Raw genomic sequence first — 16,458 nt, 5'->3', positions numbered from 1 at the left:
TCTTTATTTAATTTAGCCAGCTTATAATAGATAAATTAGACCCGATTTTTAAATTCATACACGGCACATTGTACATAATTTGCACATTGAATAATATATTGTTTATGGAAGCAGGTGGCAGTGGGAGAGTCTGGAGGAGAAAGTTTTTTAATTACACTAGATGTTATAAAAGAGTTATATCTTCACAGAAAAATATGATTAATACCACGTATTTCCAACTAAATGGATCAGCAGGTGTTCACAATGTTTTGTACATATTTCTACACAGTGTCATAAAACACTTGCCTGGAGTTAGAAAATGATACATTTTATGAGTTAGACAATGATCATTAACAATGATACAGCACTGATGTTACAAAGAATAAATCAAAATATACTTGCAGTATTTATCATGAAAGTAAAATATACCTAATTTCTATATCTATTATACTATGAAATCTACAAACCAAAAACCTCCAAGCTTCATCTCTTCTGCTGTCATTGACTGGAGATGTTCGTGCTTTTGGAACCACATCTGTTCATAAGAGAAGAAAAGTTTGTATGCCACTATACCAACCCAATTATTTCTTTAACGTTTTGCTGTTCATTAAAGACAATTTTGACAGAGGTGTATAACCAAGATATATTTAATGAATTATTAATCAAAAATAATAAAAATCCTACTATTCTAATCTTCCTCTTTACAATTTTAACTCATTTATTTTCATATATGTAAACAATTTTATTAATAGATCTCTGGAGAACTGGTATGTAATTCTATATGTGTATCACTCACCTTTAGTTGCAGAGGAAATTAAGCTTCTCCTCACAATCTCTGTTCTCCCAGACATTCATCTTTACATTATGGGCTCCACAGCGGTACTTTTCAGCTGGGCAAGAGGGCAGTGAGGCCAGGCTCCCCAGTGGATCCCTGCTCACCCAGAACCACTCTCCAGCCAAAAAACGCAGGCCAGTCCACACACTGTCTGTTTGAGCATTAATGGTCTCTATTTTAATCAGATCCAGCTGAGTATCAGAGGCCAGGTAGCCCAGGTCTGTGTACTGAGCCCTGCAGTACTCAAGGGCTTCCCCCCATGACATATTCTGCTTCACCAAAACCAAGTTCCTCTCACAAAAGAAAGGACTTGGTATCAAACATAAGTCATCAGTCCACCCTTCCGGCCTTAAGTTGACACATTGCTGTGCATTACCATTAGGTTCTCCATGACCAAATTTTAAGAATGTATTGTGTTCTTCATCAGACCACATCCAGTTTGGGTCTGTAGCACTTCGGTACAGTCCAATCCAGCCGTTCTGGAAGTTTTGTCCTGCAGTGTTTATTACCATCGCATTCTCTCCGTCACTGGTGATAGTTGAAAGATCTCTGTAGTTTTTTCTGCAATAATTTTGTGCATCGAACCAGTTCATTTTTACGTTTAAGAAAACATGTTCTCTTACAACAGCAGCTGTAATCCCAAAAAGGATGACTAGAGGAAAAATAATAAGAGATGTCTTCATCTTTGCAGTGATGTGCCTAAGCCCTGCAAATATTTACTTAGGTCTCCTTGCAAGTCTGCTCACAGCATTTATGGTCCGGCTCAATGTGAACTCATTTAAAACACATGCAAAAACAAGGGTGGAAATAAATGCATGTTAAAGCAATGGCAAAGAAATGATCTGCAGGAGCTGTGGGACTTTAAAAGCAATTTTACAGTTATACAAAAGACTGCTTGTTAATATCAGCATTTTAGTACTTTTACATTGCTATAACGTAAACATTTGACTGGTATTCTCTCTCTCTCTCTCTCTCTCTCTCTCTCTCTCTCTTATATATATATATATATATATATATATATATATATATATATATATATATATATATATATAAGTATTCAAATACCCCTTTAAATATTTGACTCTGTTTCATTGCAGGCATTTGCTAAAATAAAAAATAATCACCCCATCTTGACAGGAAAAAAACAGAAATGTAGAATGTTTTGCAAATTTATTAAAAAAGAAAAACTGAAATTTCACATGATCATAAGTATTCAGACCCTTTGCTGTGACACTCATTTAACCCACATGCTGTCCATTTCTTCTGATCCTCCTTGAGATGGTTCTACTCCTTCATTGGAGTTCAGCTGTGTTTAATTAAACTGATTGGACTTGATTAGGAAAGGCACACACCTGTCTATATGAGACCTTACAGTTCATGTCAGAACAAATGAGCACCATGAGGTCAAAGGAACTGCCCAAGGAGCTCAGAATTGTGGCAAGGCACAGATTTGGCCATGGTTACAAAATAATTTTTGCAGCATTCAAGGTTCCTAAGAGCACAGTGGCCTCCATAATCCTTAAATGGAGGAAATTTGGGATGACCAGAACTCTTCCTAGACCTGGCTGTCCAGCAAAACTGAGCAATTGTGGGAGAAGAGTCTTGGTGAGAAAGGTAAAGAGAAATCCAAAGATCACTGTGACTGAGGTCCAGAGATTCAGTAGGGAGATGACTTGACTTGACTTTATTTATCCCACATCGGGGAAATTTACTTGTTACAGCAGCACACAATCTTAAGCATTGGACAAGAAGTGGGAAAAAACAATAACACAATAAAACAATGGAGAAAAGACTTAAAAACGTACATACACACAAACATATAAACCCATACAACCATACAGAGATGGGAGAAAGTTCAACAAAGTCAACTATCACTGAAGCTTGACAGAAGCCTCTCCTCAGTGCAAGACATATGAAAGCATGCATAGAGTTTGTATATTTTAAAAAATAAAATTATATTTGACAGATTATATTGACTTAATCATGAGACTTAAAAGCAATATCTTTCTTATTTTAAAGTTTGAGCCAATTTTAGGATATTTTTAACCATGCCCTCATTAACAGCAGTGCAGAAAATGTTTTAACTGGAAAGCACTCATCCTCACCTAGGTCAGCATCAGTGAGAACACTTAAACAACACAATGTAACTCCAGGTCAATCACGCTTCTGTGAAATCAACCTGTCCAGGTGGAAGCAACACTGACTGTGAATCAATTTCACTTGCTGTGTGCAAATGGAACAGACAACAGGTAGAAATGAGAGGCAATTAGCAAGACAACCCCTATAAAGCAGTGGTACTGCAGGTGGTGATCACAGACCATTTCTCTGTTCTCATCCTTTCTGGCTGATGTTTTAGTCACTTGCTTTTTGTCAGCACTCTCACCCCTAGAGGTAGCATGAGGTGGTGTCTACAACCCTGGTTTGGCAGTGGGTCAGTAATGGTGTGGGGAGGCATTACTTTGGAGGGCTGCACAGCTCTTCCATGCAAAAGCCATGTACCCTGACTGTCATTAGGTACCGGGATGAGATTCTCAGACCCATTGTGAGACCATATGCTGGTGCAGTGGACCCTGGGTTCCTTTTGATGCATGACAATGCTAGGCCTCATGTGGCTGAAGTGTGTGAGCAGTTCATGCTATGGACTAGCCTGCCCCTGAATCCTGAATCCAATCGAGCACATCTGGGACATCATGTCCCATTCCATCCACCAAAGGCACGTTGCACCACAGACTGTCCAGGAGTTGACTGATGCTTTAATCCAGGTCTGTGAGGAGATCCCTCAGGAGAACATCCGCCACCTCATCAGGAGCATGCCCAGCTGTTGTAGGGAGGTCATACGGCACGTGGAGGCCACACACACTACTGATCCTCATTTTAACTTGTCTTGAGGACATTCAACTGAACTTGAATCAGCCTGTAATTTGATTTTCCACTTTTATTTTGAATATGATTCCAAATCCAGACCTCCATGAGATTATAATATTGATTTACTAGTCTCTGCCAATGCCAAACAGCATATTTTGCCATTTACTCTAGTGTTTGGCGGACTGGATCATTGAAGTTTGAAGAAAACATATATTAGCACAAATGCATGTTCCTTACAAATGTGGCATCATTTAAAAGTTGCCAAGAAGCACTGTTACAACAAATATATATTTATATATTTTTAATAAATATGTATATAATGTGTGTATATAAAAACTATTGGGTAGTTTTTTTCGTCATCATCCACCATGTACCTTGTAGTTCAATAACTAACAAGTTCACTGTAGTCACTCTCTCGTTCCTTCTCCCTCCAACAAACGCACACAAACATACACATATTTTAAAAGTGGTTCTTACGGTTGAAGGGTCTTTAAGTTTTAGGTACTTTGTACTTCAGTAGCTGCCATGTTAAAGTTATAGAAATGAAATGTATGTCATATGAGAGCAGCAATGTGTGTTTTAAAAAAACAAGTTATGGTTTAAAAATACTGACTTTTAATACAAAAAATTACTTTGCATTTCTGTATATTACTGTTACTGTGAATGTAAATTTTCAAACAGTTACAATAAAACAGTGCAGTCAGTTTGATTTGAGGCTAATTGAATATTATTTTAAGGTTTCTACATTTTAATACTAAGTTTACGGGGGGGTCTTAACACTATATAAGTTTGATCTTGGAATACATTACACTACACTGACATTAACACTAAAGGAGGATTATATAAAATCTGTCTAGAAATGTAAGCAAAAACAGTACTTAAAAATATAGAAAACAACAAAAGGATGGTATCATATATAAATATAAAAATCAGTCATAACCCCCCAGTTCTGAGTTTAAGAAGTTTTAAAAGAAATGGCTTAATTAAAAAAAGATCAGTTTAAAGAAATTAAAGCTACACTATGCATATTACATTCTGGATTAAACATGACTGGTCAGTAAAAGAACCACTGAGGCTGCTATTTAAAAACAATTTCAAGTGCATTGATGCTCTACACCAAAAGGTTCATAGTTTGTAGCAAATCACTTCATAATAGGCACATATGTTCCAACGCAATTCAACACGTATAACAACACAGACACTTATCATCATTAATACCAGCCTTGAACCTCACCATAATCTCCTAAGAGTACCCTTCTTGTATGTACTTGAAGTAAATGTTTGTTTCGTGTCCTGTAATACTCCAACTGACCGCTGATAATTCAGTATGGTTCTGATTTCAAACTCCTGTACAGGCAGCATGTAAAAATCATACCAATGATCTGAAAAGAGAATGAAATGTATCAGTATTTAGTGTTCATCATTAACCTGTATTACAGCCTCCATTCTATTTGAGACCTGCTTTCATTAATGTTTCTTAACTAATCACAATTGTACGTATAATATTTAAGTAAGAAATAAATAGGTGGCATCAGATCTTTGTGTACATTTTTCTCCTGTAATTTCATATGGCTGGTTTGTCAATTGGTGTGAAAATTAAATAAATGCAAAGTGATCCATTTTTCTTATTATTAAATTATTCATTTCAGAGTATTAACGTTAGTGTCCTAAGACAGAAAAATTCTCACCTGCACTGAGGCAATGCCCACACCCACAGCACCAATGATTTTAAGATGGTCCTGAATGAAGTTCTCCAGCTTAGTGATGCAGCCACCCTAATAATGCAAAAGAAAGTAACAAAATGGGAATTTCAAACAGCACAATCAACAAACATATACAATTAAAAAAAGACTCCCAAGAGAGTTGCAATCTTCCTTCATTCATTAATTTCTGTAAACACTTTATCCTGTTCAGAGTGAAGGTGGGTGCTGAGCCCAGTCAATCACAGGGCGCACTCACTCAGACATTCAGAACAATGGACAATTTTGAACAGCCAATTCTCCTACCTATATGTGTATTTGCGCAGTGGAAGGAAACCCGAGCATTCGGGGGAAACGCAGGGAGCACCCAGGGGAAACACCCCAAACTCTTCACAGAGAGTGACATAAGGCAGGGTTTGAACCCAGAACAACAAAAACCCTTGAGCTGTTTGTCAGCAACACCCGTAAGCAACATCTTATGCCACCCAAGATTCAATCTGTAAGCAGACATACAGACTACTGAATTACAAAAACATCAAATAAGCACATTTTCATTCTCCAATGAACATCCACCTACGAAATGTTACTTATGGCTCGCGGATAAGGGCCAAACATTTTGAAAAAAAAATGTATTTACTCGACTGGTATCAATCCAGAGCAACGCCCACAGGTTTCAGGCTAAAGGCAAGGTCCTATGACATTGGGTGGCAGGTGGAATATAATCTGGGAATGGAGGTGTTACTAGCCAAAGCTGGTGCAGGAGGTTGAGAGATACCAACTAGGTCTAGTTGGGCACACTGCTACAGTGTGGGCTCTGATACCAAACTCTATAGTGGTAGGTCACTTTCCTACTCAGGAAATGCCCTGCAGGTGATCACACATTCAAAGTTTGTCCTGGTAGACAAGAGGATTGTCTCAACACTACTTCAAAGCCCTGAGATAGACACAGGAGCCACTGGGATTATATCCCCAGCCAGCTTGGAATGCCTTGGGATCACCCAGGACAAGCTGGTTCAATTGGCTGAAGACATTGAAGCTTGAGAGTTCCTGAAATGAGGTGAGGTCTGCTGCTGACCCCTGCTGGACAAACTAGAAAAAAAATACTGCAAACAATGTGTGATAACTTTGGCAATAAACCTTTTTTAATACAGGTTCATAAATAGTTCTTAAGTTTACACATTTTAGAAAGGCAACTCTCTCACATACATACACACTCACGGTGTATATACACCATACACTACAAACACAAATATGGGATGATGTCAATGGAATCTACTCTTCATCACACTACTGCTTCACAACACAATGATAAGGCCTTCAACAAAATGTCATGCAGACAATGAAAGGAGCTCACCTCTACTTTGTAAATGTTTGAGGCGTGGTCCCTCTTACCACAGAAATCGGATGGACTCTTACAGCAGCTGTCTGGAACCTTCCTTTTATTGGATCCAGTGGAATTAATCCAAGCGTTTTCTGCCCAGTCTGACGAGTTTGTACTGCCACAGCACTTAAACTATGAGCGAGAAATAAATTGGGACAAATCTCAATAGAACTCGCATTGTAGGATGCACTCTCACAAATAACATGCTACAAAAATAAATGTTTACCTCTTGCTGTAGTTTATCTACGGCCTGGGTGACATGATCCTGGTCAGCCTGATGATACTTCTGCACCATAATTTCTTTCAGATTAGTCTTCAGCTCATCATTCAGCTAGGACAGATTATTATATTGTTTACTATTAGGCAGAAGCTACAGGAGACTTAACAAGTAGGTAACCAATATAAATTAATTAAAAAATTAATTAACAGCTTTGGACATTATTCAGTATGCTTAATACATTTCAGGGGGGAAAAAGCAGTTTATTTTCATTTTATCAGCAAATATAAGGTTAAAATAAAGATCTTAGAGCACATAATTAATTAATTAATTAATGACATACATAAATAATTCACAGGAATAAAAGCAAGAACATGTTGCTTCAGGTAGAGAAGATTTTACCTGTTGATAATAGATATAGGCCAATATCCCAGCCAGGATCTCCAGAAGGAAAATGCACAGCAGTAAAACAAAATACTGAAAGAATTCAAAAACAATACAGAGTTAAAGAGGCAGAAAAAAAAACACCAAAACAAATGATAGTTTTCAAGGGTTACTGAGATTTATGTCGGGCCTCATTAAAAAAATAAGCAGAACAACCATAAATGTATAGATCTTTCTCATCATTTAGTTTTTATAGTTACAACTTTTGTGGTTTAGACTTGATGCATGTTCTAGACCATTATATAAATGTAAAGGCTGTTGATCAATAAATCATACCATTGCTGTGATTCTTGATTACCTCCATTTTTCCCTTGTTAGGTTTGAAGCTTTTAATAATGGATATTTAATGTAACATCACAAGGTAAAACACTAGTACTTCCTTTTGAGATAAATGAGTAGTGTGTTATGAATAAAAAACTGGCTAGAGGAAACTATATATTTATTTATTTTTTGTTTTGATTATTTTTAAATTAGAATAATTTACTTTGCTTAGTAAAAGTTTCATGGAGAGCTTTAGCATTGAACACAACGAAGCTCAGACACAGAAGATTTAATGGAGAACGTAACACAACTGCAGTGCAGCTGGTGGCTCAAACAATAAAACTCCTCTATATTCCAGCTTTGACAATTTTTTAAGAGAAAACAGATTGAATAAGCGAGGTTGGAGAGAAAATGTGCCAAACCTCTCCACAGGAGCAGCAACTCCCACACACGTGTGTGTGTGTGTGTGTGTGTGAGAGAGAGAGTGAGAAAACAAGGAGGACAGGGAAGGGTAAGTGAGTGAGAGTTAGCTATGAGGTTAAATAAACATTTCGGCATTAAAAAAATGTAATCTACATTCTGAACAAATCAGTATGTGTTTACATCGTTAAGTAAAACTGCTGATATGTCACTAGGCTCTGTGAAAGAGTTAATTTATGAGAGGAACTGGCAGTCAAATTTGGTAAAATGATTAATGTGTTTAAAAAATAATAAAAGAACAAAATTAACACAGATTAATCTTATGTTTTAATGTATATAGCTATTTTATTTATATACGTATTTCTCTTTTCTCTTTCTTTGGTTGGCTTTAATTTGCTGCTACACACATGCACAAACAGTAAAGCAAATAACTTCCTCAAACTGTGAAAAGTAAACTGACCATTTCTTGTGTGTGCTTGAAAACAGGGGCATGCTAAATGTACAATACCAAGTTGTGAAAACGGTGAAAATTTTCTTAGAATATTAGGGATTTGAAAATAATTTTTGAATTATTTTACAATTTAATTCAGAATTTAAGCCTATTTTTTAATTAGACGGTTGAGTTTCTTTTCCCACAAAGGGAACTTAATGTATTTACCAGGTTTCTACCAGCACAGAAATATTTCTATCACCCTAAAAGTATATTAATTCATTTTTCAAAAAAGTAGTCTTATCTATCAATGAATACAATTTTATTCCAAGTAATTCTGCCACATTTCTATTGGTCCATTCATCATGAACATTTTACACAATGTGATGGATAGCTGCTGTGTTCAAATGATGCAGTAAACTAAAAATGGGTATGTTTTTCCAGGCTGTGACTATATACTAAATGTATACTAAATATACTAAATGTTTTCAGTATTGCTAACATCAACAAAGCTAACATCTTACTGAGCACTGGAATAAAACTTTCTGTTTAATAAAAGCTATTTAATTTCTTCACCGCTCTAAACCATAAGATAATGAAGTGCACAGATGTCTTTCCCGCTCTCTGTCTGAACAGCGAGCAGGTATGTCAGAGCAAAGTGAGTCCTCTCTGCAGGGATAAAGCAGTGCATATTTGAACCTGCCTGGACATGCTCTCCTCCACATCTTGCCCTGCTTAAATGCTGGAGGAAGGTACACCTATATACTCACATCTGTGCTGTCTTCTTACTTGCAGAAAAGGACATGCAAAACACGATATATATTTCGTCAACACTTTTAAGGCCTAAATATTTATAAAGTGTGAACACACAGAGATGAGATTGTATCTGATCTGTACTGTGTGTAAAAGTGAATTAAGTCTCTCACAAAAGAAAAGGTTCTGTTGAGAACCTGAAATCCTACAAAAATGAATGGGAAAATATTTCACTTTCAAAACTTAAGCAATTGTTTTTCTCAGTTCCCAAACTTTAACAAGATGTTCTTATAATGTAATGCAACACAGGGGTAATCACTGCTCCCGTGCCAAATTTCTGGAATCTGCTGCTTGCGTCAAATCCATAACAGGCAAATATATTTCAAAAACCAAAAAATATTTCCCAGATGCAGCATTTAAAATTTTGATAACTTTTTTTGGAAATATGGGTTTGTAAATGTACAGGTAAAAACAAAAGCTACATACAATATTTCACTCAGGATATGACCTCCACGTACTCTCTCATTCTTCTCCCATTTCTCCCAATATCTACCCTCTTCAAGTCTAATATTTCACCATGACATACAAATATGCTGCAGTGTCTGCACAAAAACAAAGAACCTTTGTGATGTGGTCTGGATTCATTTCACTGTTAACCAGCAGTGAACGCATACCTGCTTTCTACCTTTTGTTAGCAGAGCAGGATTGTAAATTAGGGGGTTTTATATGGGACCTCATGCAGGTAGGCGAGAGATGTCCTTTCAAAAGATCTCAGCCAGGGAAAAAATATATAACCCTCTGGGTTTTCGAATATTATTTCCAAGTTCAAAATGTATTTTGCAATGCCTCATTCTGAGGTACCAACTTAATAATATCATTACACCTCAAACAGCATTTTGTCTTTTCACTGTAAGCTCTCACACTCTCACACATGCTACCACTCTACTTTAAAGGCAACGTCTACGATTATGGGTAAATGCCTTTCTCTCTTTTGTTTACGTTCTAGCTAGTGCTACTTAAGGTGGAACAAGGACAAAAAAACAACTATGTGGCTGAAGTTTAACTTTAAGTAAGTTTTTATTCACTGTTAGAATTACCACACAAACTCATGTTACTCAAGTTGTTAAGGTTTGTAGCATTTTCAGTTTATGTTTACTTTCATGCAGTTTCCACTTTCCTGAAATTGGATTATAACTACATCAAAAATAGGTAAATATTACCCATCTACGGAGCAGGATATCCGCATTTTGATTCATGTCTTACAAAGTTTGGAGGTCTCTTCACTGTCTAAAAACCTCCAAATGCCAGTTTTCTGCCGTGAGCAGAGAGAGAAAGCCAAGCATAATGAGACCCTTGTTTTTTCCTCTAGCCATTTACAGACACTGGAATTTTGTAAAGACATTAGCTGGTTTCAAGCATGCAAAACAACCCGAGAGCTAGCAAAGGGGAAGATTCTAAGGTTTTTATAAAAAGTGTATTTTGGTTCAAATCATGAATGTCGCCTTAAAAAACACTGATACACATCTTCCTTTTAAATCACATGTAAGTGCACTGATGGTCAATTGTATGTACAAGAACATATGTATTTCTTCATCTCACCACTCTTAGCAATCGTCTCTGCTCTTTGACGGTGGCACAGCAACCTAGAACTCCAGTCACCATGACAATGGCACCTGCCAGAATCAGGATATAGGCAGAAACAGCATAGATCCTGGAGGACAGCAGGCTGATGTAGTCACTTTTCGCTGCTATTGTCCATACTCCTACAGCCATCACAGCACCCCCTGCCAGCTGAGAACATTGAAAAAATGTAATACGTGTAAAAGAGCGCACATTGTGCATGTGGGTTGCATTTTTGTCATTTAAATCCACATGCGTTATTTAGTCATATTTTCATGACCCTTTTGGTCTCTTGGACTTAAATAGCACATCTGTGACACTGTGCTTTGAGTAACTGAGAAAAAACTACTATGTAAAAATTATTGTGTCTCATTCACCTCCAAAAGCCACCTCCAATGCTGAACTACTCCTTATAACTTCAGAGTGGAGAGACAGGTGATGTGGTAAAGTAAGTATATATAAATACACATTTTATTTTCCAAGACACTAGCCATTGAAGACTAGACATCGTTATCAGGATCACATTTATATTAATATATTCTCTAAATTATCATACTTTTAAAAACACTAAACCGATTTTATGTTCATTTAAATAGCCTCAATATAAAGTAGCACACCCAGGGCTAGAATCAAGTTAAATAGACTTACCCAGAACAGGAAGTTAAAAGTGAACAGAAGGTACTTCAGGCAAACAGTCCCACAAGTCTTTTTCTTCTCATCATTTGCCCCCATCCTGAAACAGAAGGAATGTGTTAGATTACAATTACTGAATACTAGGCAAATTACTTATTTACTAGCATAGACCACGCCCAGAGAAGCATCAGAGAGGGGGGCAAACTCAGAGGGTTTTGGCTGGAGTTCGAGGTGGCTCGGAGGCGTGTGCGTAAAAGCCGTGCCCCCCCCAGGGCTTAAAGTGGTCAGAATGAAAAAGGGGGGAGATGGGGTGGTGGTGGGTGCGATGTTGTTTGACACGGGGATGGAGTGAGAGTGAAGGGGTATAAATAGAGCTGTGGAGAGGTAATTGGGGCATGGTCTAGCTCCCAAAACTACGTCACGTGGTGACTTCACTAAAGAAATATTAATTCTTCATCAATGAGGGCTATGAATAAGTCATATTTATTAAGTTCCATAGACGTCTTTGGAAAAAGATGTTACTTCATTCCTCTGGGTGCTCCAGTTACCCTCCCTTTGTCCAGAAAGTGTCCACAGGTGTTAGTGTGCGAAAGTGAATGTGTGAGTGTGTAATGCCCGGTAAAAGGTGTGTTCCTGCTTTGTGCCAAATGATTCAGGGAAAGTTTCAGACTCACCACAGGCCTCAACAGAATAAAGTTCTTACACAAAATGTAGGCGTGAGTAAATTAAAGCTCAATTATAAAGTTTAGCAGAAGCGTTTGTTAACCAGCCCTTCCTCTACAAAGAGACCACCATCAGACCTCAAGCACCAAGAGAGGATCACTGCAGAAGTCAGCTCTCATGGCCTCTGTTTCAAGTACCAGAATAAAGAGTGCAGAATATCAAGAGAAAATTCAATGTTGGCATAGTTCATTCTTTAGGTTTAAATAAAGTCATTCAGAGCGATGTGATATAGAAAGCTTAAATAGAGACTGATTTACCGAGTCAATTCATTGCAGTGGTGGTAGGAACCAAACATCTGTACATCACAGGAAGCAATTATATGAAAGTGCTATGAGAGCAAATAATACTTTTTTAACCCTTTTTATTTCATTTATTTGGCCAACAAAACATAAATAGGTAGGCACACACAAAAAAAATCATCAGTAGAATTTTCAAAATCTTAAAACTTTGACGCCTGGTCCACGTACACCTTTCCCACCAACACAAGTCCAGACACGCTATAGACAGAGTATGCCCTTTTCAAATCCTCTTAACCTCATCCGTTGTTTCCCACCCCTTACAGTCTATAAAAGAGCTTATCATCAATGTTTTGGGGCAGTTCCTTCTGTGTAACTAATTTTCATTCCACAAAACAAAAGAAGTGAACAAAATTCTAACTGAGCACATAATCCAGGTTATAACCATCAAAATATAGCACATGGTATTAAATGTCATTAGTTATGTCAAGTTTTGAAAGCATGGAAATGCACTTATACCAAGATATTATTAGGATTTGATCTGAAATATCATGTACAGCTCAGCAGTATATAAGCAGGCTATAAGAAGAACATTAAAACAATGTACTAATGATATGATTTTCTATCTGGCAAATATATGGTGAATTTGCAAAGCACAATGATTAATTAGACAGTGTTAATGTAAGAACCTCTCCATGTTTGCGTATCATCACCTGCGTGTCAGAGTAAAGACAAGCCCTTTTAGTGTGCCTGTCAAATTAAACAAAGTTCTTCACACATCTTTAAACTACTGCAGTTCAAGATCATACACAAAGATCTCAGTAGAGGTAAATCACAACAGTTTTAGTATTTAATCTGTGAAATTAGGTAATTTTGTCTCCTAAACAAACATTTACAGACACAAGAAAGACTGAATCCAGGAGTCCCAATAATTAGTTTTTCAAAATATTTGTGATATGGTCACTATAGTATGAACAGTCATCAAAGTTCAGGCTGCACTATATCTTATTATGGAATAAAGTGGGAGAAAAGGGTCTTTGTTCATTTAATAACTCAGGAGTCCTTCACAGAAACCACCAACAAAACAAGCAGACACCCCTGACTGTGGTTAAGCAACAGGGATGGGCAGCGTTTAATCACCATAGGGGAATGTTCAGGTAATCTATTCGTCTAGATCATGTGCTAGGGATCCTGCTTGGTTTATTTGTTTGTTTGATAGAGACAGATGGAGGAATAATCCACAAAAGTAATATTTCTATCGAATGCAACAAAATTGCATTGCTGCAATCTCTCTCAAAAGCCTGTATTTAAAAAAAAAGTTTGTCATATTAGTGTTTTGTTTAAGATCACTAAACCTTTATAATTTACGTTTAATTATTTAACTTAGCATCTATCTTTGTATATTGAAAGAAAATGTGTTACATTTAAAGTCGTATTGTGTCAAATGTAAAACTACAATCCATCAGTACTGACTAGTTTTGCTAGAGAAAGATATTAGATATTGGTAGACATTCACAGACATGAATAACATCCCTGCCTGAGAGAGCAGAAAGTGTAATATGAGTAATCTCTGACTTGTCTCTACTCATGCACGCTCTGGGTTAGGAAAACTCCTCTCTCAGCAAATAAAGATAAGTAATACTAGGAGCTGGCTGTAAATAAATAAATAAATAAACACATGAAATACACAAGGGGATGAATATTTTTAGCTCCTTAAAAAACTGCTGCCAGGACCTGAAATTCATACAAGACAATGAAACAAAGTCTGTCTCAATCGACTCCATACTCCCTACCTAGTGCACCTTGTACCTACCTAGGTCACGAAGTAACGGCTTCTGCGCCCAAATTGAGCATTATGGGCTGGACAGAAGGTCACTTTTATATCAGCCTAAACAGTGTGACTCCATGTCTCACATTTAGGTTATTATTTTGTATGACTTGTAATGTACACTATATGTGGAGTTTGGAGCCTGAGTACTGCACTCCTAGACACATAAAAAATCCGTTTAATCAGCTATTTCATATTTACATGTCGTTTTCTTCGAAGAATGATAACCTATTAAATGTGAGAACCGTGTCTCCGAGGAACTGTCCGTTGTGTAGCTATATCCTACTATTGTTACTAACTTATTCAGCTAGTGCTAGTCAACAGCTAACGCAACGCGTTAAATCACCTCAGTTCCTCAACAAACTAATGCTATTAAATTAACACCAACAGCACCTCACTAGGTGACAGCAAACTATGAGTTGTATGTTCTCTAGTCCAAGACGTTATTAAGACCGCAAAACTGGTAACATTACCACTTTCAATTCAATAACTATTTTTAGCTTAGCAAGTATCCCACTCTCGTCGTACACCTCAACTTTACCTGGTCGCCGCAGCTGGAGCTTGTAAGAAATTCTCGCTTATATCTCTTCTTATAGATATTCTTCGTACTTTCGTCTCCTCGAAAAACCCAGAACAGACCGAGGATGTAAAATCAGTTGTCGGGACTCTCTCTCTCTCTCTCTCTCTCACTCTCTCTCTGTCTCTCTCTCTCTCTCTCTCTCTCTCTCTCTCTCTCTCACGCTCTCGTAACTCCAGGTGGTCAGGCAGAGCTCAGCCACACCCAGGAGGCAAGGGTCAAACAAAAAACAAACACATCATAGCTTTCGCCTTTCATCTAGGCGAGTGAAGTGATCCTAGTAAACCTAAAACATGTCTTATTATAATTATTATCAATGTATAACCTAAAAGCGCTCGCTCTCTCTCTCTCTCTCTCTCTCTCTCTCTCTCTCTCTCTCACACACTCCCCGCATTGTCAATGTAAATTACAATGTTATAATATTATTATAACAATCGTATATAACAACAAGCACACAAACACTCAGTTCACTAAGGTACTTTTAAACATCAAATAAATGCTGTAATGTGATTATTTGATCAGCTATGCACATTGTATTTACACTGTGTGTGTGTGTGTGTTTGTTTGTGGTGAGTGTGTCACTACTGTGTTATTTTTTTGCATGTTTGCTGTGCTAACCACTCTCCCTCAGACTGTGGCACTTCTGAACATATCTCCCTGCCCTGGCATCCCTTCCCAACACTACTCTCAGTTTCTCTGGGTCAGGGAATTCCGTGAACTCTGATAACTCACCTCTGAATTTGGGAAAGTATTTCTTTTAAATATGTCAGTACTTTTCACAGTGAAGGAGAAAGTACATTACCGTCTCTACTTCCCCCGGCCTCACTGTGGGCTGTAGGCTGTGGTCAAACAGTCTGTACTTGGTAAGTGTGTGTGCATCTGCTGAGTATCTCTGACAGAGAAAAGATACAGGGTGAGTGTGTCCTCTTATAGCGTGGTAGCAAATTAATCTGTTTTAATTAATCAGATACGAGATTTGTTTGATAGTTTGTGGAAGTGGAATTTGATCAGCATTGGTGGTCTGAGCTGTAGAGCTGCTGAATGGTGAGTGAGCTCTAGGACCATTCAGCACAGGGTTTAGGATTCTTGTACAGGGTTCTTGACAGGATTCAGCTCCAGAATCCAGCTCTGCATCCATAATTTAAATGCATAATTACTAATAGGAAAATGCATAATTCAGCTCGAAATGCATATAGTAGTGCACAGAATGCACAGAAGTGGGTATTGAGACACAGCCATACTGCCAGATAGCAACACTACACTTAAAGGGGCACAAGTGAGCAGGCAGTATTTGGGCTTGCTATGTAGTGACAATCAGGGGAACCACACGCCTGCCAGTGAGCCCCCCAAAACACACATTTTGCTACACAACAAGCATAATGACATACACAAACAACAAATGAACAATGAACAAAGATCCCCCACCCAAACAACCCACAATAACAACATTAAACCTCAAGCAACAACTAGAGGGATCATGCTGTACATGCTGGGAACTCCCCTGTGAGCCAGGTCACACTGAGGTCTGGATGCAACAGGTAAACTTGGCCTCTCCC

The 16,458-nt window shown here is 37.6% G+C and overlaps 1 protein-coding gene across 1 annotated transcript; it reads right to left on the bottom strand.

The window, feature by feature from the left end:
* Positions 1 to 2,088: 2,088 nt before the first annotated feature.
* Positions 2,089 to 15,025, bottom strand: cd151l (CD151 antigen, like). Its single transcript, XM_066684976.1, has 8 exons — positions 14,867 to 15,025; positions 11,554 to 11,638; positions 10,885 to 11,076; positions 7,380 to 7,454; positions 6,987 to 7,091; positions 6,734 to 6,892; positions 5,368 to 5,454; positions 2,089 to 5,061 (listed from the first exon to the last, which is right to left on the bottom strand). Exons 2-8 carry the CDS (start codon positions 11,635 to 11,637, stop codon positions 5,002 to 5,004), a joined length of 762 nt encoding a protein of 253 aa, XP_066541073.1. The 5' UTR covers position 11,638; positions 14,867 to 15,025; the 3' UTR covers positions 2,089 to 5,001.
* Positions 15,026 to 16,458: the final 1,433 nt, after the last annotated feature.

Source organism: Hoplias malabaricus, chromosome 11, assembly GCF_029633855.1.
Source record: "Hoplias malabaricus isolate fHopMal1 chromosome 11, fHopMal1.hap1, whole genome shotgun sequence".
Classification (NCBI taxonomy): Eukaryota; Metazoa; Chordata; class Actinopteri; order Characiformes; family Erythrinidae; genus Hoplias; species Hoplias malabaricus.
The sequence above is the reverse complement of the archived record's forward strand: the minus strand, read 5'-3'. Positions and strand labels throughout refer to the sequence as shown.

What these genes read in the sequence shown, in the direction of transcription:
- cd151l (XM_066684976.1), bottom strand. Translation starts at nt 11,637, where the DNA reads ATGGGGGCAAATGATGAGAAGAAAAAGACTTGTGGGACTGTTTGCCTG. An exon ending in AGAGACGATTGCTAAGAGTG is followed by an intron (nt 7,455 to 10,884) that starts GTGAGATGAAGA and finishes GAATTCTTTCAG; the next exon opens with TATTTTGTTTTACTGCTGTG. An exon ending in CAAACATTTACAAAGTAGAG is followed by an intron (nt 5,455 to 6,733) that starts GTGAGCTCCTTT and finishes TTGCATTATTAG; the next exon opens with GGTGGCTGCATCACTAAGCT.